The sequence below is a fragment of the Terrapene carolina genome, unplaced genomic scaffold (assembly GCF_002925995.2).
Source record: "Terrapene carolina triunguis isolate 2854851 unplaced genomic scaffold, T_m_triunguis-2.0 Scaffold580, whole genome shotgun sequence".
Classification (NCBI taxonomy): Eukaryota; Metazoa; Chordata; order Testudines; family Emydidae; genus Terrapene; species Terrapene triunguis.
The window spans coordinates 5,407,202-5,432,539 of record NW_020664931.1 but is presented as its reverse complement, the minus strand read 5'-3'; the positions used below and the strand labels follow the sequence as shown (position 1 = coordinate 5,432,539).

At 53.7% G+C, this 25,338-nt stretch overlaps 1 protein-coding gene across 1 annotated transcript; it reads left to right on the top strand.

Annotated features, from left to right (window-relative positions):
• The first annotated feature begins 10,629 nt into the window (after positions 1-10,629).
• Positions 10,630-24,481, top strand: LOC112111094 (serine/threonine-protein kinase SBK2-like). The gene is made up of 4 exons (XM_024206377.3): positions 10,630-10,692; positions 22,153-22,327; positions 22,747-22,949; positions 23,351-24,481. The coding sequence occupies exons 2-4, from the start codon at positions 22,162-22,164 to the stop codon at positions 23,918-23,920; spliced, it is 939 nt and encodes a 312-aa protein (XP_024062145.2). The 5' UTR covers positions 10,630-10,692; positions 22,153-22,161; the 3' UTR covers positions 23,921-24,481.
• Positions 24,482-25,338: the final 857 nt, after the last annotated feature.

Below are 25,338 nucleotides of genomic sequence, written 5' to 3'. Positions count from 1 at the left end.
GTCAGCTGGCATATTTCAGCCATTAGCATTAGGTTGCCCCAGTAATTGCTGGGAATTAGTAATACTGTACCTAGCTTTTATATAGAGAAATTCTACTACAAATCACCATCACTGAGCTGTACAATCCCCTTTCCTCATGCTCTGAGCATCTCCTACCTGATACAGAGTCCTCAGGGGTGATATGTTAATGGAGCTGATGCAGCTGCACCCAGTATTCGTCAGTCCCTCCCACAGCAAAGTTTCCATGTGAGCAGCATTTTGTTCTGGTGGTAGTTTCTCCCAGACTTGCAGTGAAATACATGAATGGGCATTAGGTCAAGGGTCTCCAGATTGTGTTGTCCTTGCAGCCAATACTGAGCAGTGTTCCCAGGGAGAGTGATCCAAAGGCAGGCCGGTTGGATGGTGCTGTATATGAAGTAGTGGCAGTTTGTTCCTTGGCTGCTGAGGTACATCAGAGGCTTGTCACAGGGGTGCCTGGGGGTTGGTAGCAGTTTGGGCATCTCTGGGCACGTTGGGAGCTGGGAGAGAGCTAAGCCCTGGACAGGGGCAGTAGCTGGAATTTGGGGGAGGTGAGTTTGGCACTTCTCCAGGGAGCTGAGAGACTTTTCATCAGCTCAGGAGAGATTTCATGCGTCAGTTTATGCCAGCATGGGTGGGTGGGGCTCTGAGGCAGGGACCTGTTTGCAGACTCCACCATGCTGTTCCCTCCCAACAGGAGAGTGCTTTGGGGGATTACTTCCAGGAGTCTGTGCTTCACAGCACAGCTCAAGGTCTTGTTTTCTCCCCTCACTGGCCAGGGAGGGCAGAGCTGGGACTGGATTTGCTCTCCCAGGAGTTTATAAAAACCCCTTTCACAGGGTGAGAAATGTTCCCAGAAATATCCCTTAGCTTCCTACTGATTATCTGGGAATCGAGCTGTAAAAGGCTCTTGTGCTCTGATGGCCCTTCTCATCCTCATGGGTGGGATTGGCCCCTACAGGCAAGGCTGGTTTGAAGGCTGTTCCCCAAGCAGGCGTAGGATACAAGCGGGGACAAGCTAGTCAGAGAAAGGGAACCAATAGGCTTCTCAGTCACTGACAATTTAGATGGGGGGTCAGGTTCTCTGGGAAACCTCCACACACAAAAATCCCGATTGTCCGGGGCTGAAGCTTAGGCTCTGCAGGCACTAAGGGACTGTGCTGAGAGGGTGAGATGGGGCAATAAAGTGGGGTCTTGCCCCGCAGCTCTGGCGGTCCTGGGCAGGGAGTGGTGTCTGCACACTCACAACACCACTGTGTGTCTCAGGAGTTACAATACAGACATTTTTACAGGCAAGTTCCCAGAAAGTTCCCATGCCTGGAGCTGGTCAATCCCATAATCCTCTCTGCCCCAGAATTCCCAAATGAATCAACCAAATGGGGAAACCGAAATTCAAGCCTGTTTCAAATCCCCAAAGCCTGCCTGTGGTCCTGGCAAGGGGAGCAGAGCAAGAGCATGAGGAATTTAGGGCTGTCCACAGTGCCCTCAAGAGCACCATTGGGTGTGAAACCCAAGGCAGCAGTGGGTCTGCCTCTCTTTAATGGGACTAACAACATGGGACATGTCTCTGCTGCTGTGTGAAAGACACTGGACACAAGCCAGAGGGCATGTTTTCAAACAGTAGCCTTTTGCCTACAAAGCCCTAGAGATATCAGGACCTCAGGCCACCCCCGGGCACAGCGCTGTCCTGCTGTCTCCAAGCCACTGCTCAGGTTGGAAGGAAGCTACTTTTCAGAAATGTCAGTGCACAGGAAGTATCAGCTCCCCAGGCGCAGCGGGGTGAGGCTTAAATCCTGCACCATCACAGTGCCAGCTCAGGGGCTCACTGCCACGCCCAGGGCCTGCTGCCTGGCCAGCCCCTTGCCTTGCCCGGGAAGGAGGCTGCACTGTTATATAGGGTCGCCAGGCATCCGTTTTCCAATGGGAACACCTGGTCGAAAAGGGACCCTGTCTGCTCCGGTCAGCACCGCTGACTGAGCTGTTAAAAGTCCGGTCGGCGGTGCTGCAGGTCTAAGACAGGGTAGTCTCTACCTGTCCTGGCACTGCGCTGTACTCTGGAAGCAGCCAGCAAGTCCGGCTCCTAGGCAGGGGGGCCACGGGGCTCCATGTGCTGCCCCTGCCCCTGCCCCAAGCACTGGCCAGGAACCACAGACAATGGGAACTGTGGGTGGGGACAGTGCCTGTGGGGGAGAGCAGCGCGCGGAGCCTCCTGGCCCCTCTGCCTAGGAGCTGGACCTGCTGTGGCTGCTTCCGGGGTGCAGCACGGTGCCAGGACAGGCAGAGAGCCTGCCTTAGCCCCGCTGTGCCACTGACCAGGAGCTGCCCAAGGTAAGCCCGTGCCCCAAACCCCTGCCCCAGCCCTGAGCCCCCCTGGAACCTCACCCTCCCACAACCTGAACTCCTCATCCCCGGCCCCACCACAGAGCCCGCACCCCCAGCCCAGAGCCCATACACCCTTCTGCACCCCTACCTCCTGCCTAACCTGCAGACCCCTCCTGCACTCTGAATCCCTCAGACCTACCCCGCAGCGTGGAGCCCCCTCCCACACCCTGTACCCCTCATTTCTGGCCTCACCCCAGAGCCTGCACCCCCAGTTAGAGCCCTCACCCCCTCCCGTGCCCGAAGTCCTTGCCCCAGTCAAGTGAAAGTGAGTGAGGGTGGGGGAGAGCGAGCCATAGAGGGAGAAGGAATGTAGTGAGCAGGGGGCGAGGCCTTGGGAAGGGGCGGGGCTAGGATGTTCGGTTTTGTGCAATTAGAAAGTTGGCAACCATAGCACTGTAGCTAAGTGGCAATTCTTCAAAATGTGACCTAATGCAGCCTCCCCACCCCCTGCTTCAGCCCCTGCCCCCAGCAGCACCTACCCCTGACAGCAGCAAAGTCAACTTGTGGGGGCGAGGGCAGGGTTGGGCTGGCTGAATGGCCTTTTTCTAGCCCTAGTGAACTTGAGACCCATATAATGGGAAAACCCCTCTGATTGGCTGCCTGCCCTACCTTCCCACCTCCTGGGGCACAGCAACCAATCAGAGCTGCTGCAGGAACAGCTCTCTCCCTTCCTCCCTCCCTCTCCCTCTTCCTCTCCTCAGCAGTGCGAAGATACTCTCATGGGATGGAGGGCAGGAGGAGCAGAGCTGCCCCAGGCTGCTGGGCTCTTTAGCTTCCTCCTCCCCCCCCCTCTTCCCACAAACACGGGTTTGGGTTGGTGAGGGGAGGAGGAGGCTAAAGAGCCCAGCAGTCCAGGACGGCTCCACTCCTCCTCCCTTCTCCCCTCCTGTGAGCAATGGGGACAAGTTGATGCATCTGCTCCCCTCCCCCTCCTGTAACAGCCAGTGGGGAAGGGGCAGAGGGGGGCTGGAGGCCTGACCTGAAGGGACTGGGGGGACAGGATTGATTTGGAGGTTGGAGGCAGAATTACTTGCAGGGCAGGGTCTAAGCAGATGTAGGGTGTGACCTCCAGCAGTGGGGACAGAACCACCTGACCCAATACATTTGGGAGCATTGGCCACGCTTATTATTTCACACACACACAGTGGGTGGGGTAGTTTGGAAATCAAAAGACAAAAAAACACAATATAATTCAGATAAATTCTCATGATTTGTTGGGGTCTGACTCATGGGTTTTGATCTGTTGAGATTGGCAATACTGGGACAGCCTCCCTCACCTGGGACAGCCCTCAGATATCCACGCCCTGCCTCACTCACACAAAGTCAACCTCTCATGCACCTGGGGGCCTGGCCAGCCCAGCCTGCTGTGCTGGGAATCATGGCAGAGGGGAGTTGGGGGTCAGCTTGAGTATGCCCTCCCTCTAGTAGGGCTGAGCTCTTTCTGCATGGTGTGTGTGTGTGTGTGTGTGTTTGGGGGGGGGTCCCCTAGGCCTGTGTGAACTGCTCACCTCATCAATATGGAGCATTTGCTTGTCATTGCCTAGGATGCTCATGGGGAAATTGAGTCACTGACATGGGAAGAGATGCACATTGTCACTCTGCAGCTCAGGCACAGAGTCAGGGAGAGAAGTCAAGAGTCCAGGCTCCCAGCTCCACCCCTCTTGCTGTCACCCCTAAACCCCACTCCTGTTGGGGGCCCGATGTGGCTGGGAACCCATGTCATTCACAAACCCATTTTGCAGTCAGGCTTGGCTGGTGGGTTCCATTCCCAACTAGACACAGTGCAGTTCATTCCCCTGCAGGGTGCCCACAGGGAGTCTCTGCACCCAGAGGGCAGGGAGGGGATCTGTGCTGAGACCATCTCCCCACTCTGGAAGAGTGCAGCTGCCCTATGGCCCTTGCTGGCCCCCATCCCATGCAGCCTGAGCCATAGCCCAGGGCTGGGGCAATGCAGGGGGGTGCTACTCTTCTGCAACTCTCCATCCACACCTAGTACTGTCAATGAGCCATTTAGCCCCAGGGACACCATGGACTGAGTGCTCTGCACATGCGGCCCATGCCTGAGCCCAGGGAGGGGGGCACAAGGAGAGCCCACTGGGACAGAGAGAGTAAAATGCATCCTGTACTGAGCCTCTAGCCCACTCCCTGCAGCACAGGTCCCTAGTGCGGCACTGGGGCATTGGGGTCAGTGCTGACTGTCAAGGGAGAGTGCTCCCCACTGAGTCCTATTTTGCTCCCTTTGTGTGTGTGTTTATGCACGTGTGGGTGTGTAAGTGTGTGGGTGGTGAGGACAAGTCAGGGTGGGATCAGGGATGGTTCATGGCAGTGGATGACCTGGGTAGCACAAAAAGATCAGACTGGCAGGTGGGACTTGGGGAAGGATCTTGGCAGTGAGATCCTCCTTGATCCCCAAACTAGATCTGCCTCCCCAATGTCCAAATCCCCTAATTCCAGGGCTGTAGCAGCTCCATGAAACCCAATTGCCCAGTTCCCTGTGTCTCATCTCCCTGCTGCTGGAGCCCCCAGATTTGAGCTCCCCAGCCCACGCTCCTGTGGTCAGAGTCCTGGATATTAAAGTGCTGTCTGGGCCATAGGAGATGGGTGGGATGAGTTCTTGGGGAGCAGGATGCTGGCTCACACTGCACTCTGTCACTCTGTCACGTGGTGGGGATGGGACCCTGCCTTGCACTTTTGGGAAGGGGGCCAGCAGATTCCAAAGCGATGGCATAGAGAAAAATGACCTCACAGCACAAATGGCCTGTGCAGCTGGCAGCAGCAACTGAGAGCCCTACCTATGCTTGGGAGCTGGGTGAGCACACGGCCCCAGCCCAGCGTTCATGGGAACAGAGTGGTCACCCCCATCCTGCACCACTGTCTGGCACAGCTTGGCCTCCTGCTGGCACTGGGCAGGGGTGCTGGCAGGTCAGAGGTATATTAATAGTAGGAGAAGGGAGAGGGATGGGGGGAAGCCAGGGGAATCTCCCCTGCCCTAGCTTCAGGCTCCAAGCAGGCTGGTGCTCTCTGGAAGGGGGGAGCAAATGCAGCCCAAACAGCAGAGCTGGGCATCATGGGACCATAGTGTCTGTGCAGAACTGCCAATGGTGTCGTTCTATGCAAATTCTAATGGCCTATTTGCATATATGTAAATAGCTTACATATTACCATAAACTTCATCTTAAAAATAGTTTAAGTGCTGGTGAAAAGCATCAGCATGAGAGTCCTGGTAAACAGAGCCCCGTATGTATGCAGGACAGCTTTCCCCACATACAGCTCTGCCAGCTGCCCTCAGCATTGGTACGGTGTGGGGGTGCTGTCACTGGGGTTCACCTGAGCAGCTTGTTCTCAATAGCCCAGGCAGTTCCTGGTATCTCTGCTGAGTTTGCTTGTTTGTGCAGAGCGAGGATGGGAGTGAATTTGTAAAAAGGGAGCTGGAGATTAGGGGCTACTAATTGGCCATTAGCTGGGAACAGCTATTAGTGCTGTTGTACAGGGCTAGATTCACACTGGGGAATAGCAGATGAGAGGCTCTTTAGCCCGTTGGAGATGTGCAGTAAGTCCCAGCTGTTGCTAATGTCACACCTGCCAGAGAGAAGCAGTTTTCTGTTTTAAGGGGCAGAGTTAAGGTTCTCCAGCCAACTGAAAATCTAGCCTTTGAGTATTTGACTTTGCAACCTTAAAGTTCTTGTAATGTTGTTTATTTGTGTGCAATTTCCTAGGTTCCTTTTCATACAAAGGTAAACACAAATTCTATTAAATGTAACTATAATGACTTCTTTATTATGCATCATCAGCAGGATTTCAACATTGAGCCTTCAGCATTGACTGCCACACTTAAGCTACCGAATTGAGTACATTTGCTGGTAGCTAAAGAAGGCTGTTATTCTGGGCAGTGGGAATCAGGTGCTGGATCTGGGAGGTTGTTTGGTGGGACCTCCAGCTCGGCTAACCGCCCTCATATAGTGGTAGTTCCCGGTTGTTCCTGGTGCAGTATCTGTTGCTGCTGCTGTTTCTGCAGTGTAGCTGCATGTCTGGCTCTTGAGAACGTTCATGTTCAGTTATTGTTTTGGTTGCTGCTGCGTTTCTGACCAGGAGGTCCTTAAAGGACATTTGGTCACCAATTTTATGACATTTGTTGTTCCTTCAAACGTAACAGGAGACCACATGAAGCTTGTCATCTCCTCCCCAATGCATAGAAGGTGTAGATGTCTCCTCCACAAATGGAAAATTAAAGAATCACTAAATTGTGATTGTGGTGAAGTACAAACTATGCAACACATTATGGACAACTGCCCCATTCATACTTAGAGTGGTGGCATAAGGGGATCCACCTAGCAACCCCAGAAGTATTAGAATGCCTTTTGAATGCCATAAGAAAGCAGATGATTTTGGCTGCTGCCGATGTTTCCTGAGCAAGAGATGGAAAATGGTGATAGTGAACATGTTGTATCTTAGCCAAACACAACAGAATTTCACAGAGCAAAGAAGAGGCAATGCTGTGGCTCAAGGACTTTTCTGCTGCAGAATATCGAAGCTCAGCAGCACCAACAAGCAGCAGTAGCAGTGGGGACGGACACGAGAGCTTCCTCAAAGACAGGAATCTTTTATAATGGAAAAGTTGAGGCAACCTAAATATAAGGGACACTAACAAACCCCCTGTAGTATAATTCCTGCCCTGCCCATGGGCTATCAGCAGGGTTTGAGTGCAGGACCTGTAGATCTACCGCATAGACCGCCTCCAGTTCAGCCATAGGAGCAGTGGCTGGTGAATTGATGTTATCCAGCCACAGAGGAAGACACAGCACACACTTTGCCAGTGGGATACACAACTCTGTGCGACACCAGAGGAATGTTGTCTGTTAGGATTCCTGGGTTATGCTCATGACTCTGGATGCAAAGTGTGGTCTAGTGGTTAGAGACAGCATAGTTAAGTACGTAGTTTGGACCATTCCTTCTGAAAGGCAGCATGACACAGTGGCTGAGACTTGGCTTTGTCATATCAGAAACCTGGGCTCTATCTCCAGCTCTGCCTGTACTGACTGTGTCCAATCTCCCAGTTACCTGAGTGGTGAAATGGGTGCATGACAGGACAGGTAGACGTGTGAGGCCTTCGTTGGTGATAAGGGTTGTGGAAGCGCACAAAGGCTGATTGCAGTCAATAGAAGAACGGGGGCTAGAACTCCCAGCCTGCATCTCAGTGCCCCAGCCCCCAAATACAGCACATGATGTTTCCTCTGAGCTCCGGGAATGCGTGACAAACCCGCTGCGTGTATGAATGTCATACGAGATGCATATCATTCAGCAGCTTTGCCCCTGGCTGCCACACACTGGCCCACTGCCCTGCCCCTCAGTTTGACTGACAGTGCAATGGCAGCTCCATGGAAAGAGGAGGATGTGGGAAATGGGGGTGAATGGCACTGGGGGCGGGTGCAGAGGCCTCACAGAGCTCCTGATGGACACTGGAGTGGAGCTCCATCTGGCATGGCTTGAAGCACCAAATGAAAATCCCCTCCCTGCTCCCCACTGACAGCATTGCTGCCCCTCCTGCCCACCAGCCCAGCCTGGATCCCGGCTGCTCCTGTCCCAGAGTCCTTGCTGTTTCCCTGCAATCTGGAGTCCCATACAAATCTACCTATTCATCTATCATCTCTTTGTGCATCACTATGGTAGCTGAGCCAGTAATGGGATCCCTTGCAGACAGGCCAAGGACCAAACAGCCATGGAAACTGAAGAGTGACTCTAGAGCAGGTACCTCCAGGTGCGGGGGGTTGTGTGCCCCCTGCCCTGGAACACATTCTCCAGGAGCTGCTGAGCTGGGGTTTCCCCTGCTCTGAGTGGCACCAGCATTGGGCTGGAGCAGTGCATTTGCCATGAGAGTTCCTCTGCCGGTGGGAGCCCTCTGGCCATCAGCCCCAGTGCGTCATGCTTGCACACAGCCCAAAGCCATGGCTGCAGTGGGCTTTGCAGTGCAGAATGCCCTGCATCCAGCTCTACCCTGCAGTACAGTGACACTTCCCACCCTGGGGCTGAGTGGGCTGACTGGGGCTGCTTCCCCTCCACAGCCATTGCCAGCTGTCAGGAAGGAATGAGCGGTGGGCTGGGTCCTTGCGAGTGGAGGGGATCCTTCAGCCATGGCGGCTGAAGCCAGAGGAAGCTGCTGGTTGGTGGGACACAGATCCAGCCGAGGCTATGGCAGCTGCCTTGTCCCTGAGCCAAACACAAGGCGAGAGTCACATTCTTGATGGGAAGGGAGCAGGACACGGGAAAGCGGGTTGTTAAAAAGTCAGTTACGAAACTGAGAGTCAGGATACCTGGGTTCTATCTGCAGCTCTGGAAGAAGTGTGTGGCCTTCAGGCATGGGATGTGGAGGGGGAGCTGCCCTCATCAGCCCAGCTGCCACGGGATCTTTGCTGCATCAGTCACCCAACCACAACACTCAGAGCCCTTCTCTTGCCCAGATGCAGGGGCAAAGCCCTGATCCTGATGAACTGTGCTCCTCTTGCTCTCTGCTTTCCTGACCTGGCTGTGAGACACAGGGGATGAGTCTCGTTCCCCAAGGGACTGTGGGTCCGTAACAGGCCAGGTGGGTCTCTCCTCACTGCCTTCCCATCAGGCAGGGCACCCAGTGACAGGCCCTTGGTGAAATATCCCTCCCTCTGGGCAGCACACAGAAGGGCTCAGTCCCTGTGCTGGAGCAGAGCAGCCCCAGAACCCTGGGCACTTGTGCTTGCAGAGGCCTCCCGGCTCTCCATGGTGAGGGACAGACTCTGCCCCAGACAGCGCTGCCTTCACAGGGATCCCAGAGCAGTGGCAGTGAGAGCTCAGCATGGGCAGGTCACCTGTGCTGCTCTGGTCATGCAGAACAGAGAGCAGAGCACTCAAAAGCCATGCGAGAGCCACAGCACTTGCCCCATGCCAGAGACGCAGCTGCACATACACAGGCCTCACAATCACCAGCTAAACAGCACACAAGCAGCACTGCCCATCTGCTCCAAAACACAGACCCCGGCCCCAGAGTCAAGTGCTGTGATCTGGGTCAGGTCAGTGTCATCACTGGGAGCAGATTCTCTCTCTTCCCACAAGTCCATGATGAGAAGAAAACAGCTGAGCCCCGGCCAAGGAGACAACCTCTGCACAGGGGCCAGCTGGCTGCAGCTATGGGGCATACCCTTGGGCAGGTCAGTGCACCTACCATTGGGGTTTCCATCGTCCCCTGTGGCACCAGAAGTTGCAACTGTCAGTGTGAATTGGCTGGGCCCACTGGGCCCCACTGTGGTGACTTAGGCCCCTGCCACTTTCAGCCCCTGGGGCTCCCCAAGGCAGATAACTGTGACCGAAGGGTCTTTTGCTGCTCAGCAGCCATGGTGCCATTCTGGAGAGTGGTGCTGTGCTCTTCCACAGGGGGTGTGGCTCCAGAAGGTCCCTTCCTTGCGCACTGTCCCCAGCAATGACCATGTACAGAGTCACTGTCTCTGCAGCATCACTGAGGGCAGGGGGCAGGGCCGGGTGGGGGTTCGAGGAGGGCTATGGAAGGGAGCTGATGTGGTGTCCAGTGATTACTCAGGCCTGGTCTAACTACACAGTTAGGTCAGTTTAACTACATCACTCAGGGCCCTGAAAAATGTCACGCCTTGTGTGATGTAGTTAAGCCAACCTGAGCCCTGGTGTAGACACCACTTTGCTGACAGAAAGAATTCTTCCATTGACTTAGCTACTGCCTCTCGGAGAGGTAGATTTACTACAGCGAGGGAAGAATCCCTCCTGTCTCTATAATAAATGTTCACACTACCGCGCTACAACGGCGCCTGTAAGAGCTCTGCTTTGTTCTGTGTCAGGTTCCAACTTGCAACTAGCTGTGCACAACAAGCGCTTCACAGCGCCTTGCCAGGAAAGCTCAACTCTTAAAGGCATAGTCCCCAATTCCACTGATCGAGCCCCAAACCGCAGATGCCCTCTCAACCCAGAGCATCCCTGAGGTTCATGGGATTAAGACTCCGTGGGCAGCAGTAGCCCCATTCCAAGCGCTGTGAGGGCAGAGGACCCTGTTTCACCCTCCTTTCCATGTGCCCTATCAGATAGATAACACACGAGACACCTCCCCTCTGCTGTCACCTTCAGAGCAGAAGTAGCAAGTCCCCCAGGGCCAGAAATATGGGGAGGGGGCGGAGCGTCACGCTTAGCCCCGTAATGCCTGACAGCCCCTCCAGCTGCACAGCACAGACTGAGCTGAGCCCTGCAGCAGCAACAGGAGAAGCAGGACAGCCTGCAGCAGTCAATACTGTGCTGCTGGAGAAGGTGAGAGGCTTGGGGCAGGCAGGGGAGTGGGGGTCATGCTGTCCAGTCACTGTCAAAGACAAAGGATAGGCACACAAAGAGGCATGACTAGATATCCCCAAAACCAGCGCCAGAAAGCAGGGATAATGCACTGCACAACATGGAGCCCAGCAGTTCCAGACATCTGGCAACCAGTGCCATCTGATCAATGGTGAGATTGTTACACGGTTCTGCTTGGTGAGATTGTTACGTGGCTTTATCCGGTGAGATCATTATGCAGTTCTGCCTGGTGAGATAATTTAACAGCTCTGTCCTGGTGAAATTGTTACACACTTCTATCCTGGAGAGATCGTTAGATGGTTTTGTCCGGTAAGATTGTTACATAGTTTTGTCCGGTGAGATTGTTATACTGCTCTGTCTGGGTGAAAAAGTTACACAGTTTTGTCCCAGTGAGATTATTACATGGTTCTGCCCAGGGAGATTAAGAACTGGTTCGCTGACTGATTTTAAAAAGCTGAAGATAGATTATTAGGCCAGAAGAGACCAATGTGATCATCTAGTCTGATTCCCCCTAGAACTTTCCTGAATTAGTTCCTGATTGAACTAGAGCATATCTTTGAAAAAATCTTTCAACCTTGATTTTAAAATTGCTAGTGTTGGAGAATCCACCATGACCCTTGTTAAATTGTTACAGTGGTTAACTACCCTCATTGTTAAAAAAAAAAGTACACCTTATTTTGAGTCTTCAGCTTCCAGTCATTGGATCTTTTTATGCCTTTGTCAGCTAAATTGAAGAACTCATTATCAAATAGTTCCCCATGTAGGTACTTACAGCCTATAATCAAGTCACCGCTAACTTTCTCTTTGATAAACTAAATAGACTGATATCTTTCAGTATATCACTATAAGGCATGTATTCTAATCCTTTTATTATCGTCGATCTTTTCTGAGCCCTCTCCAGTATATCAACATACTTCTTGAACTGTGGACACCAGAACTGGAAATGGTAGCCCAGTAGCGGTCAGACCTGTGCCAAACACAGAAGTAATATAACCTCTCTACTCTGCTCTAGATTCCCTTGTTTACACAGCCAAGGACTGAATTAGCCCTTTAGGGCACAGTGTTGCACTGGGAGCTCATGTTTAGTTGATTATCCACCATGATCCCTAAGTTGTTTTCAGAGTCACTGTTTCCCAGGATAGAGTCCCCCATCCTGTAAGTATAGCCTACATTCTTCATTCCTAGATGTATGACTTTACATTTGGCCATATTAAAACACTTATTGTTTGCTTGTACCCAGCTTACCAAGCGATCCAGATAGCTCTGTATCAGTGACCTGGCTTTTCATTTACCATTCCCCCAATCTTTGTGTCATCTACAATCTTTATCAGTAATACTTTGAAGTTTGCTTGCAGGTCACTGATAAAAATGTTAAATAGCGTAGGGTCAAGAACTGATCCTTACAGGATCTCACTGCAAATGACCCTCTCGATAATGACTCCCCCTTTAGTATTACTTTTTGAGACATATCAGTTAGCCAGTTTTTAATCCATTTAATGTGTGCCATATTGAATTTGTATCAATGTCATGTTGAATTTGTATGAATAGTTATCAGTGGGGAACCATCATGGAATGGGGGTGTTTCTAGTAGAGTTCCACAGGAATTGGTACTAGGCCCAACACTATTCAATATTTTTATCAATGATCTGGAGGTAAATATAAAATCACTGCTAATAAAATGTGTGAGTGACACAAGGATTGGCAGAGTGATAAATAAAGACAAGCACAGGGCAGTGATACAGCGCAATCTGGATCGCTTGATAAATTGGTCCAATTCAAACAAAATGTTTTTTAATATAGAGTTGGGTAAAACAATTTTGGTGAGTGGTACATTCACCAAAAAAATGCATTTTGGGGGGATCAAAACTAGTTGTGAATTTAGGTTGAAGTTGGTGAGTAGTTTTGGCCAGAAAAGAAAATGTTTCATTTTGATGTTTCATTTTGAAACAGTGTTTTGTTTTAAATTTAGCTATTTAAAAAACAAAACACCAAAAAGGGTGAAACACATCTAAAAATGATCCATAACAAAATGAAAAAATGAAAAAAAAAAATTTGGGGTCAAAAGAAATGTTTGGTTCAAACAAAAATGATTCCCCCCCCCCCTTTTTTTTGTTTTTGTTTTGATGGGAAAAACCAAAAACCCCTCAGTTTTGGTTCAAACTGAACAGATAATTTTTTTTTAGATTTTTATAGTTTGGCTCCTGAACCCCAAAATCAATTATTCACTCAGCTCCATTTTAATACAGCCAAATCAAAGTTATATGTAGGAACAAGGAATGCAGGCCATACCTACAGAATTGGGGAGTGTATCCTGAAAAGCAGTGACTCTTAAAATGATTTAGGGGATCATAATGGACAAGTAACTTAGCATGAGCTCCCAATGCAATTCTGTGGGAGAAAGGGCTAATGAAATCCTTGGATGTATAAATAAGGCAGCAGGGTGTAGGAATAGAGATGTGATCTGTATCTGGCATTGGTGAGACCAATACAGGAATACTGCGTTCAATTCTGGTTTCAACATTTTAATGAGGATATTGAAAAACTGGAGAGGGTAAAAGAGCCACAAAAAATGATTCGTGGATTGGAGAAAATGCCTTAGGCCTCCTCTACACTAGAAAATTAGATTGGTTTAACTACCTTGGTCTGAAAAATCCATTCTCCTGAGTGGCATTGTTAAGCTGACCTAAGTCCCTATACAGACAGTGCTAGGTCAATGGAAGAAATCTTCTCTCAACCTAGCTGTTGCCTCTCAGGGAGGTGGATTATATATGCTGATGAGGGAACCCCTCCTGTCAGTTTTGGTAGTGTCTACAGCTGTGCGGCTGCAGTGGCACAGCTGTGCTGCTGTACTGTTTTAAGTGTAGACAAGCCCTTAGAGTGAAAGACTTAAAGAGCCCAATCTGTTTAATTTATCAAAAGGAAGACCAAGAAGTGAGTTGATTACAGTGTACAAACACCTTCATGGAGAAAAAATATAGAATACTAAAGGATTTGTTAATCTAGCATAGAAAGACATCACAAGAACCAGCTCCTGGAAGCTGAAGCCAGACAAATTCAAACTGGAAATAAGACACAAATTTTTAACAGTGAGGGTGATTCACTATTGAACCAAACAAAAAAAGGGAAGTGGTGGATTGTCCATCTCTTGAAGTCTTTAGATTAAGACTGTAAACATTTCTGGATGATAAAAGACAAACACACCATATCACCTGTGGGTGAACACTTTTCACAAAATGACCACTCCATATCTGATCTCTTGGTCCTTGTCCTTAAAGGAAACCTGCACAACACCTTCACAAGATGAGCCTGAGAACTTAAATTCATAACTTTGTTAAACACTAAAAATCATGGTTTTAATAAAGACACTGGATTTATGGCTCATTACAACACTGGATTTATGCCCCTCCCCTTTTTGTCATGACTGCAGGAGTGTTTAATGGGCCCCTTCATCTTGAATGGGTGTTAACTACTTATGCTAAACAATTTGTTCCACTTTGTATATAGCTGTAACACTCTGAGGCCTGGTCTACACCATAAAATTAGGTTGTCTTAACTATGTTGCCTCTTGGGGAGGTGGACTACTTCATGTTGATGGGAGAACCCCTCCCATTGGCATAGGTAGCATCTACACTGAAGCACTACAGTGGTGTGGCTGCAGCGCCACAGCTGTGTAGCTGTAGCATTTTAAGTGTAGATCTAGACAGAGTACCTTTCCCAGACCTGAAGAAGATCTTTTTGTGCCTTGAAAACTTGTCTCTTGGACCAACAGAAGTTGGTCCAATAAAAGATATTACCTCACCCACCTTGTCTCTCTGGAAGATATGCTTTAGCCAGACAAGTTATAGACCTTGATACACAGGTAACTCTGTGAAAGTGTGAAATTCTATGGCCTGTGATACACAGGAGGTTAGACTACATGGACCCTTCTGGGTTTAAAATCTATGGCTCTATGAATGTACGGTTACATAATTCTGTCTCAGTGAGATCATTACATGGCTCTGTCTAACTTTGGCTCCTGGAATGCATGGAGTGCCCCTTTTTTGACACTCATGTGCCAATCAGCCTAGTAAAAGCACCAGGACAATGTTACCTACCCAGGAGTAGATTCCTCTGGTGATAACTGTGGGGTGAGGGTGCTGGCTGAGACTTTGTATCTCCATGGCCTCTCTCCTCTGCACAGATTCTCAGGAGCATTTTCTAAGAATGGGTGATTTTCCAGGAGTGACCTTGGCTTGCATTTTATATCCTCCCTCTTCTTCCCAACCACTGCTGCACCAGCTAGTGCTCTCCAGATGGGCCTGGCGCCAAACATATGTGTGGGCCCCCATGGGGGACGATTGTAAAAGACAGGAGGAGAGGTTGGTCCCCGGAGCAAGGCAGGGGTCGGGGGCAAGCACAATGGAACAGGAGGGGAGTGGACAGGATCATCCCCAGGGTGGTGTGGAACCAGCACCCAGGGCCAGTGCAAGGATATTTTGCGCCCTAGGCGAAACTTCCACCTTGCGCCCCCCCTTGCACATCGGTTCATTGAGGGGCAAATCCAACTAGCCTTTATAGACCCCAGGGGGCAGCCGTGCCCAGGGGCTGCTCCCCAGACCAGGTTCCCCCCTCCCCGCCCCCTGAACTCCCCTGGAGGGTGCACAGCCCCCCCATGAGCCCTCCCTACCCCACCCCGGCGGCCCCCGCCCCGAGGCCACTCACGGGCTTTGCTGGGCTTGGGCCGCTGCAGCAGCTTGGCAGGGAGGAGCCGCCTTCCGGAGGCACCGGAGAGCCAGAGCGTCCCGCTTGTGGCGGCGGCGAGCCCCAGCCATGGAGGAGCTGGCGCGGCACAGGGGGGCAGCAGCCCTGCAAAGGCGGCGATGCCGCCGCTAGTGGGGAGCAGCTGCACCCCCCACCCCTCCTGCCCAGACTGCAGCCCGGCACCCTCCCCTGGGGGTTCCTGCAGGCTACAGCAGATGCATGCGGGCGCCGGCCCCCATGTGCCCCCCGGTTCCCCCCTCGCCTAGGGTTACCATATTTCAACAATCAAAATAGAGAACGGGGGGAGAGTCGCACCCTAACCCAACCCCCATCCACTCCCTCCCACTTCCCACCCTCTGACTGTCCATCTCAGAACCCCCAACCCCCCGCTCCTTGTCCCCTGACTGCCCCCTTTTGGGACCCCTGCCCCTAATTGCCCCCCAGAACTCCACCCCCCACCTGTCCCTTGACTGCCCCAACCCTTATCCACACCCCCGCCCCCCAGACAGACCCCCGGGACTCCCACACCCCATCCAACCACTCCCTGCCCCCTGACAGGACCCCCAGAACTCCTGACCCATCCAACCCTCCCCCTGCTCCCTGACTGCCCCCTGGGACTCCCCTTACCATGCCCATGCCGGTCAGATGCTGGCTCCACGTGGAGGCAAAACAGGCTGCTGGGCTGCCAAGCGTGCAGCCCCTCCCCGGCAGAGTGCTGAGGCAGCGGGAGGGGGGGAGCTCCGGGAGGGGCAGTGGCAGCGGCAGCTCACACTCCCGGGAGCCACAGAACCTGAACGTGATGAGGGGGGAGCCGGGCTCCTGCAGGCTGCAGCAGATGCATGCAGGTGGCAGCCCCCGTGCGTCCCCTGGCTTCCCTCTCGCCGTGCTCAGGCACTGCGGCTCCTGGGAGTGTGAGCCGCCGCCGCCACTGCCCCTCTCAGAGCAGGCTCAGGGCCCCGGGCCCTGGCGGCCACAGCAGCTCACACTCCTGGGAGCCGCAGAACCCAAGCGTGGCGAGGGGGCCGCCGCCTGCAAGGAGGGGCCCGCGGGGGGGGGGGGCGGGCGCCGGGCCGCAGCCTGGGCGGGAGGGGCGGGGGGCGCGGCTTCTCCCCGCTAGCAGCGCTGCTGCCCCCCTGCGCCGTGCCGGCTCCTCCATGGCTGGGGCTTGCCACCCCCGCAAGCTGATGCTCTGACTCTCCAGTGCCTCCACTTTTTGGAGCCCCCAACCACTTGGCGCCCTAGGTGACCACCTAGTTCGCCTAGTGGTTGCACCGGCCCTGCCGGTACCTACCTCTCTCTGCTGGAGCTGGGTCTTCAGGAGCCAGTTCTCTCTCTCTCTCCAGCTGAGCTGCAGCTCCTTCAGGCAACAGCAACTGCTCTTCCTGCCCTCCTGGTGGGGAGGCTGATTGCGGTTACTCCTGTAGTCAGATTTTTAGTGGCCGATCAGCAGTACTGACCAGACATTGCCAGGTCTGCTTTTTGACTGGACTTTCCTGGCGAAAACCAGACACTTGGCAACAGGGGCACCAGAATGGGGGTGGGGCAGGGGGCCATGGCCCTATCACTTTTAGCCCTCCCACTTTTTTCCTGCCATAAGGGTGAGCAATGGGGGGGGGGTGTGTGGAAAGGAGAGAGCAGTGGGCAGGGCCTTGGGGGGAAGAGGCCAAGCAGGGGCAGGGCTTCAGGGTGAAGTGGGGGTGGAGTGTGGGCAGGGCCACAGGGAGAGGGGTAGAGCAGGGGGATGGGGCCACAGTCTGGGTGCGAGTGGTCCCCTCACTTCTAGGGAGCTTCCGGTGCTCCTGCCTGGCAACCATAATGGGCCCCAGAGTGTGGGCCTAGCACGACGGTGCCATTGGTGCCACTGTAAACCTGGTACTGCTCTCCAAACAAGTCAGAGGTGGACAAATCTGTAGGTGCATGGAATGTGGGATGTACTCGGGACCTACAGTAACTAACAGTAACCAATAATAATCGTTCATCCTACAGCGCCTATTTTTTGTTCAGGAAGGAGCTGAATTGCAGCTGTCTATCAGGTGATTCAGCATATGCAGTTACTGCATTTAATACAGTTCCAAGGACAACACAGCCAGACCATCTTCCATCCTCATGTACTATCTCAACCCCTAATCTGCCCAAGGAAGAGAGGTGGGCTAGATCCCAGGAGTGTGGCTCCCAATCACCCTGTTCTAACCCACTAGATCACACTCCTCTCCCAAAGCTGGGGATAGGAGCCCTGACTCCCAGCCCTTGTGCTCGAATCACACAGCCTTCCATGTAAGCATTAGCTGTATTATCGATAATAATAGCATTGCTAGTAATCAGCTGAAAAGAGAGCGATGCAGTGGATGAGCAGGAAAGGGCAGGTGACCTGCCAGGCTGTGGGGAAAGCAGACACAGGCATGCACAGGGCAGGAAGAAGCAGAGGGGCAGTGCCCTCTCCTGTGTGGGAGGTGAGTGCACCGGGGATATGGGTGACTTAGTGCTTCTCCAGGATGGTGTTTGGGGAGGAATTCCTCCCCCCAGCAGGGGGGTGGGTAAGGTTAGCTGGACTCTGAGGGGTGGTTGCGGTGATGCGGGCTCAGGATGTGCTGCCCAGGCGATCAGCTTTCACCTGCCCCCCCAAAAGGCCTGCATGTAAGGATCAGCAGGCAAATGGGTAGGGTCCTGCTGTAGGGTCAGGTCTTCATTGTCAATCCCAGCAGCTCAGGGCTCCATGCAGCAAGTGCTGCTGTAAACTGGAGAGTATTTGGAGGGGAGAGGGAGGGGGGTCTCCGGTGTTGACAACTGGCAGCAGTGTCCCCAGGGGGGTTGGGATACAGCCCAGAGGGAGAATGGGGAGAAGGGATGGATTCATAAAGGATCCAGCCTTTCCCCAATTCCAGCTCAGCTGAGGGGAGATAAGCCCTGGCTAGGGCTCTGGGGTCCTCATCCTCAGCTCTAGTCGTTGCACCATGTGCTCTGCAAATTGCAGCTTGTGCTTGCTGACGTGGCAGGTGCCACAGAGGGTAACAGTGTTACCTGCTCAGCACCAGGCACAGACCCACAGCACAGTACACAGAGCCATGTTGGGAGACCGCCAGCTGCAACCCAGCTCTGGTTCTACTCACCCCTCACCAAGGCAAAGAGCACTAGGCTAAACCCTAACCCTGTGACTCAAGGCAAGAGTGGTGCTGCCCCTCTAGAGCTGATGACAGGAGACCCGCCAGAGGCAGGCCCAGCAACTCTGGAGGAGAACTGCTCTGGTAGAGGCTGGGCAAGCTACAGGCCTGATGCTGCAGGCCCTGTCCCTGAGGCAGTAAGGGCCCAATCCCACAAACCCTTAAGGTGTGTGTGTAACCTGAACTTCCTTCTGTAAAGACATTCCCATGCACACAGGCTTGAGTCTCCCCAGTGACAGTGTCATGTTCCCTGGTGGATCCATTTTCCTGAGATGATCATAATCATTTTAATTCCTACACTCTGAACCCAGCCCCTATGCCCATCCTCCCCAATGGGCTCACGCCTGTCAGTGAGGACTCCTCACCTGGGCAAGGGCTGCAGCTGACCCAGAGAGCAAGCAATGCTGAACCTCAGCCCATATGACAGCACTTGGTGGGTTCTGGGGGTCCCGGTTGCTTCTCTCAATTCTGGGTAAATGGGGGGTAGGAGGGGTGTGAGTTTTTTGCACACCTGACTGGGGGCAGGTTTCCAGAGATGCTCTTAGCTGTGCTCACTGAGAAGCTAGCCCCAATTGGGGATGCTGAGCCCCATCACATCTGGCCCTGAGCTCTTGTGCAAATCTGGCCCTTAGAGCTTTCCCGAGCTCTAGCAATTTCATGGCTAAATCACTAGATTCCAGAGCTCTGGTGTAATTTAGCAACAGCAGAGGGTGTGGGGAGGATGGAGGAGGCACAAGCTTTGGCTTTTGATTTAGATGAAGCGATGTAAACCCAAGGGAAAAGGCTACATACCTGTTATTCTTGCTCATTCTCCCACCGCTGCACCTGCCTGTATAGCAGCATGATGCCCCTCACTCAATAGAGTCAGAGTCTTTCAGGGCAAAAGTCCCAGCAGGCCTGTGGGGCTCTGATCTCTTGTGTCTGGCTTAGACACTTGGGGCAAGGTGCTCTGATCTACCAGTCCAGTGTGTACCACAGTCCAGCCAGGTGACTAGTGCTGCTACCTAAGGCTAGGACCCTGTTAGCTTGAGCTATAGAGGATGGTCTGTGCTGCTGGCTCAGGATCTTTGCCCACTGAGGTGCTGTGACTGGGGGTCATTATAGAGACCAGAGGCTGCACTGGGCCAGGTTGTGGGGGGCAGAGGAACTGGATTCTGCCCCCAGAGCACAGTGAATGGTGAGCAGCTTAGAAGCACTGAAATCCCAGGGGAGAGCAGGAGCAGAGCCAGGGGCCTGACAGGAAAGCAGAGCCTAGAGACAATTGCCACAAACAGCATAGGGCAGACTCGGGCCCCATGGCACTGCACCAGTACCTGAGAGAGGACTTGAAGTGGGGGAGGGAGAAAGGGGGTAGAGTCGCAGAGCTCTACACCCAATGTGCCCAGAACCAGCTGAGTATCCAGCTCTCTGGGAAACTTGGCATGAGAATGAGTTGCGTCAGTTAACCTCTGATGTCATTTGGCACTGGATAGATTAGATGATAGATCTGTGAAGGGCATCTAATCACTATACAATGACATCCAAACTTCAGATCACACAAGTCAGAAATAATCAGTTGAGAGTTTGGTTTCAATGGACTCGAGGGGCTGGGCTCTGCCCTGATTCCCACCACTGTAAATCCAGAATGACTCCATCCACCCAGTGTGGTTTGCACTGGCTGCTGGCATCAGGCTGGTAGAAACCAGTGAAGCTCAGGGTGACAGCATGGGACAGATAGACGCTGTAGGGGCCCTAGGGTAGAGCAGAACCAGAGCTTAGCTGCGATGACTAAAAAGAGGCTGCTGGACATGGACAGACCCTATGGCTTTCTGGAACCTGCACTGCTCAATGTTACCACCAGGGCCCCCCAATAGGGCCTGGCCAGAACTAAGCAACCAGGTGAGGGCACCCCTAATCAGAAGGGATCAATTTCTGGTCTCTGGGAGTGGGAGGGTCTCATGAGTTGGGTATTGCTCCCCTCCCACCCCCGCCGCTCCCTGTAAAATGGGTCTGAGATGCCCAGGCTCCAGGGGACCTTGCCAGGCTCAGAGTCAGAAGGAAAGTGCAGTGCTTCTGAGAGGGCTCTGCCCGCTCCAAGCCTGGAGGCACCAGGGACCCTGAATGGCACAGCTGGCAGGGAGGGACAAGTGTAGAGCTGCAGGTCAGGGTAGTGCCACAACCTTCCCATCTGGGCAGGAGGGTGCTCTGTTCAGTGCACAGATGGGGCTGGCTGCCTGGGGATGTTTGGAGCTGCCACGCCCAGCCAGAGTCCCCAGGAGAGCTGGGGGACATTTTGGTACCAAAATTCTTTTCAGCAAAAAATGCAGATTCAGCAACATTGAAACGTTTTGAGAATTTGTGTCAGTTTCACAGAGTTCTTTGTTTTGAAAAAAAAACAAAAAAATCTGCACAAATTTTAATGTTTTGATTTTTCTTTGAGTTTGAAATTGTCAATGAACCCCCCCCCCCCCAAAAAAAAATCACTTCTTCCCCCAGCACTAGACCCAGGCACTCCTGAGTGTGTCCTGAGCAGCCAGGGAGCAGTCACTGGATTCAAGTGCGGACGCCTCAGGAGCCATGTCAGGGCAGGTGGCCATTCCTCACAGCCAGAGGCTGTGCAGTGCCAGACTTTACAGATCTCTCAGGTGTGCTGAGGAGTCAGGCCTTACCCCTTTACCCACTGTGCCTCTGGCTGGATCCCTGCAGTGCACGGGCTGGCAGCACATGAGAGGCACTGTGTAGGGCTCTTGTGCCTTTGGCTCTTACACAGCATTTGCAATAGGAAGGATCCACATGGGCAGGGTTTGGGGGATTTTCCCCAAATACTATACACAGCATGCAAGGCCTAGCCACATCTACACACTGCTGCTCTGGTGGGGGTTTGGTGGCTTCCAAACACAGAACACTGTGAGCGCACTGTCCATAGGATAATCTGTCCACTCCCCCATTAGGTGGGGTCTGGTCTCTCCAAAAGCACTTAGAAGGGCTGCTGGAAGGGCTCTAACTCAGCTCCAAGCCTTATTCTGAGCCAGAGGGACCCCGCACCGGGGATGGAGAATGAGACTGGCACATTTGAGCCTCTTGCCATGTGCAGCGGTGATGGCACAGCCTCACAAGATGCTGATCCTGCCCTCCACTCACAGAGTTGGGTTGGGGACGCTTGGGAGGGCTGTTCCTGGCAGCAGTCCCTCCTCCCACCAGAGGCAGCATCTCCCTGGCCTGGATGAGATGAACGGGAGTCTCAGCTGGGTTCCCTCTGGACAGTGCCCATTCCACCCAGCGCTAACCAGCTCCTCACCCAGGACAAACAAAGGGGGATCAGGTCACCAAGCCAGTTCTCCCCTCACCTGTCACTTTGTGCCTGCAGTGCAGAAGGCTGCTGGGCAGACAGGGCACCATCACCTGAGTGCTGGGCTAGGCACCACTCCCAGCAGGCCCCCAGGCTCCCGTAGAGCACCTAGGGATGGAGTGGTGTATAAGGTCCAGATCTGGCTCTCTCTGTCCAGTGGGAGCTGCCGCGGCTCAGCCTGTGGTGTCTCTGCAGGACTCAGTGATGGCCCAGTGCCCAGGAGCAGCAGCATTGGCCGTGCTGGACGAGATGCTGGAAATCACAGCCCAGAGCCTGGTGCGCACCGAGGTGGCTGAGCACTACCAGGTCATCCGGGAGCTAGGCAGGGGCAAGTATGGCCATGTGGTGCTGGTGACACACAGGCAGAGAGGTAAGGAGCTGCCCTCACCTTGGACCTGCACGCCACCCCACCTCTGCTCTCTCTGACCCTCAGCTCCTCTCTCCTACTGCCCTGGGTCAGGCCAATGGTCCCATCTAACCTGGAATCCCTCCCTCTCATTGCTCTGGATCAGACCAAATGGGTCTATCTAGTCTGGTATCCCTCACCCCCTGCTGCCCCAGGTCAGACCCTACCCACACAGCATGCAGCTGGCTGGGCCCACTCTCAGAATGGCCATTCCTCTTAACCAGCTCCTACAGTGAACACCTGCCCTCAGGATCTGGCTGGAGATCCCCCTGTGGCAGTGAGTTCCACGGTTCCATGCCCCATGGCTGCCCAATGCCCTGCCTGTCTGGCCATGGTGTGAGCAGCTTTTCAAAGGGAGCCTAACCTCTCTCCCGCATCCTCAGGGACCCCCATGGCTCTCAAGCTGCTGCCCAAAGCTCACACCAAGCTGCACACCTTCCTGTATGAGTACTGCGTGGCGCTCTCCCTCGCAACCCACCCTGCCATCATCAGCATGTTTGGCATTGCCATTGAGTCCAGCCAGCATTACGGCTTTCTCTACGAGCCAGCGCTGCACAGAGACCTGATCTCCATCATCAAACCACGGGTGAGTGCCAGGAAAGGGAATGAGACATGGGGCCTTCTCCTGTAGGAGGCACTAGCACCCATCTGGCCAATCTGTGGGAGACTAGCTGGCTTAGGGGGTGTCGAGATGGGGCTTTCCCCATTAGGGGGCACCAGCTCTGATCCAGCCCCAGCTTGTGGGACTAGCTGGATGAGGGGGGCAGGGAATGGGCCCTGCCCAGGGAATGGGCATTGCCCCACTAGGGGCACCATCTCCTCTTCAGCCCCAGGTTGGGGGTAATGACTGTACCCAGAGAACCTCCATCTCCAACATTCGAAGTGCCAGAGTCTCCCCTGAATGCAAAGCTGGCTGGTGCACGTTCGGCTGGCGGGGCTGCAATGGTGCTGTGGGTTGCAACATCTCCTCTCTTTGTCCCTGTCCAGGACGGGATCCCCGAGCCAGCTACCAAGCAGTGTGCCAAGCAGCTGGTGAGTGCCCTGGAGTTCATCCACAGCCGGGGGCTGGTGTATCGAGACGTCAAGCCCGAGAACGTGCTGCTTTTCGACCCTGAGTGCCGGCGCATCAAGCTGACCGACTTCGGGCTCACCCGGCCCAAGGGCACCCGGCTCAAGCTGGTGGCTGGGGTGATCCCCTACACCGCTCCGGAGTTGAGCAACACCACCAGTGCCCAGGGCCTGCCCATCGATGCCAGCCTGGATGCCTGGGCCTTTGGTGTGATGCTCTTCTGCCTGCTGACCGGCTACTTCCCCTGGGAGCAAAGCCTGCCAGCTGACCCCTTCTTTGAGGACTTCATGCTGTGGCAGGAGTCAGGCCTGGATGAGGACCTACCACGCCATTGGAGGCGCCTGACGGCTGAGGCCACCCACATGCTGCGGAGCCTATTGGTCCTGGATCCTGCCCAGCGCAGCCCTGTCAGCGGGGCCCTGCATTACGTCAACTGCCCCTGGAGAGTGGAGAACTGGCATGGTGAGGAGCAGGCTGTGGGGTCCTAGAGAACCTCCTTTGGGGGAGTGGAGGCCATCTCCCTGTGGAGCCTGTCTATAGGATAATCAGTATCTAAGGCCCTACAACGTGCCTCCAGCAGGACAGGAATACATTGAAAGGGGCTGTCAAAATACCAGCCATGGCAAGATCTGTTCCAAAGCACTGAGCTCCAGTTCCTGCCAAATCCCACACAGGTGCCAGTTCCCACTGGGCACTGTCCCCAGTAGACACCAATCCCCCTGGGTACAGATCCACCCTGGCCACTGATTCCCCAATTAGTGCCACTTCCCCCCGCCCGCGTGTTGATCCCCCCAGGCACCAGTTCTCCCCCAGGCACTGATTCAGCAATGGGAGCCAATCCCCACCCCCCAGCTACCACACCCCCTCCCTGATAAAGGCAGGTCTCATTGCTGTGGGGAGCACATCCCCCTGGAGCAGTTTCTGTCCACCGCAGCCATTGCATTATTACAGAAATAGAGATTTATTCATCAATAAATTCCCATCTGTGGCTCTTTTTCACTTGTAATAAAATCTCCAAGCAGGGGCCTGTATAGTGTGTGAGAACGGGTTACAACGGGCTCTCTCCCTGCTTGGGGGCTCTGCCCAGGGTCCACTGCAGCGTGCCAGTGAGTAGCTGGGGAGCCAAGGGGTTGGAAGGAGGCAGCTAGAGGATAGGTTCCAGGTCTGGCAGGAAGTGGGTAGATGGGTATTGGGGGCAGGAAGGAGTTGGGGGGGGGCTGAGGGGCTAGAATGTGGTTGTCGTGGGATGGGTGCCAGGTCTTGCTGGAAGGGGGTAGCTGGGGACTTGGTGTTGGGAGGCTGCTGGGGATGTAGTTCTGTAGTGTCCTGTTCTCTCGCTCTCTGTTTCTATCTAATAAGTGTCCAGCTCAGCTGCCAAGACCCCTTGCAGCAGTGCTGGGAAACTGTGAGCAGAGAGGCAGCTAAAGCAGGGCCTTAAATAGCCCCACGCTGGCACAAGTCTACCAGGCCTGGCTGTGGCTGCTCAGAGCATGGGCTGGGTCTGGGATTTCCAGCAGTGACCTACCAGCGAGAGTCAGTGACTGACACACACATACACACACACTCTGTCTCTCGCTCGCTTTCTCCTGGGCCAGTTTGTTTCATTTTGTCTTAAATGGACCAAGGTCAGACTCCAGCAACAACAACCACAGCCGCTCCAGCCCATCTCTGCTCCTGTTCCCAAACGGACAGTTAATACCAGCCAAACAGATTCCCTGGCAGGTGCTTCCCCTAGAAAAGCCTCTCCAGCAAATGGGAAAGGGCTAAGGGGGATTGTTCCAATGGAAGCCACAGGGAGTGTTTTCCCTCCCAGTGCTATCACTGTTTCTTCCCCTTTGCTGTGTGTTTGATAATGGGCTGATAGGGTGGTTGTTACAGTGGGAGTCTCCAGGGTTGGCTTTGCACA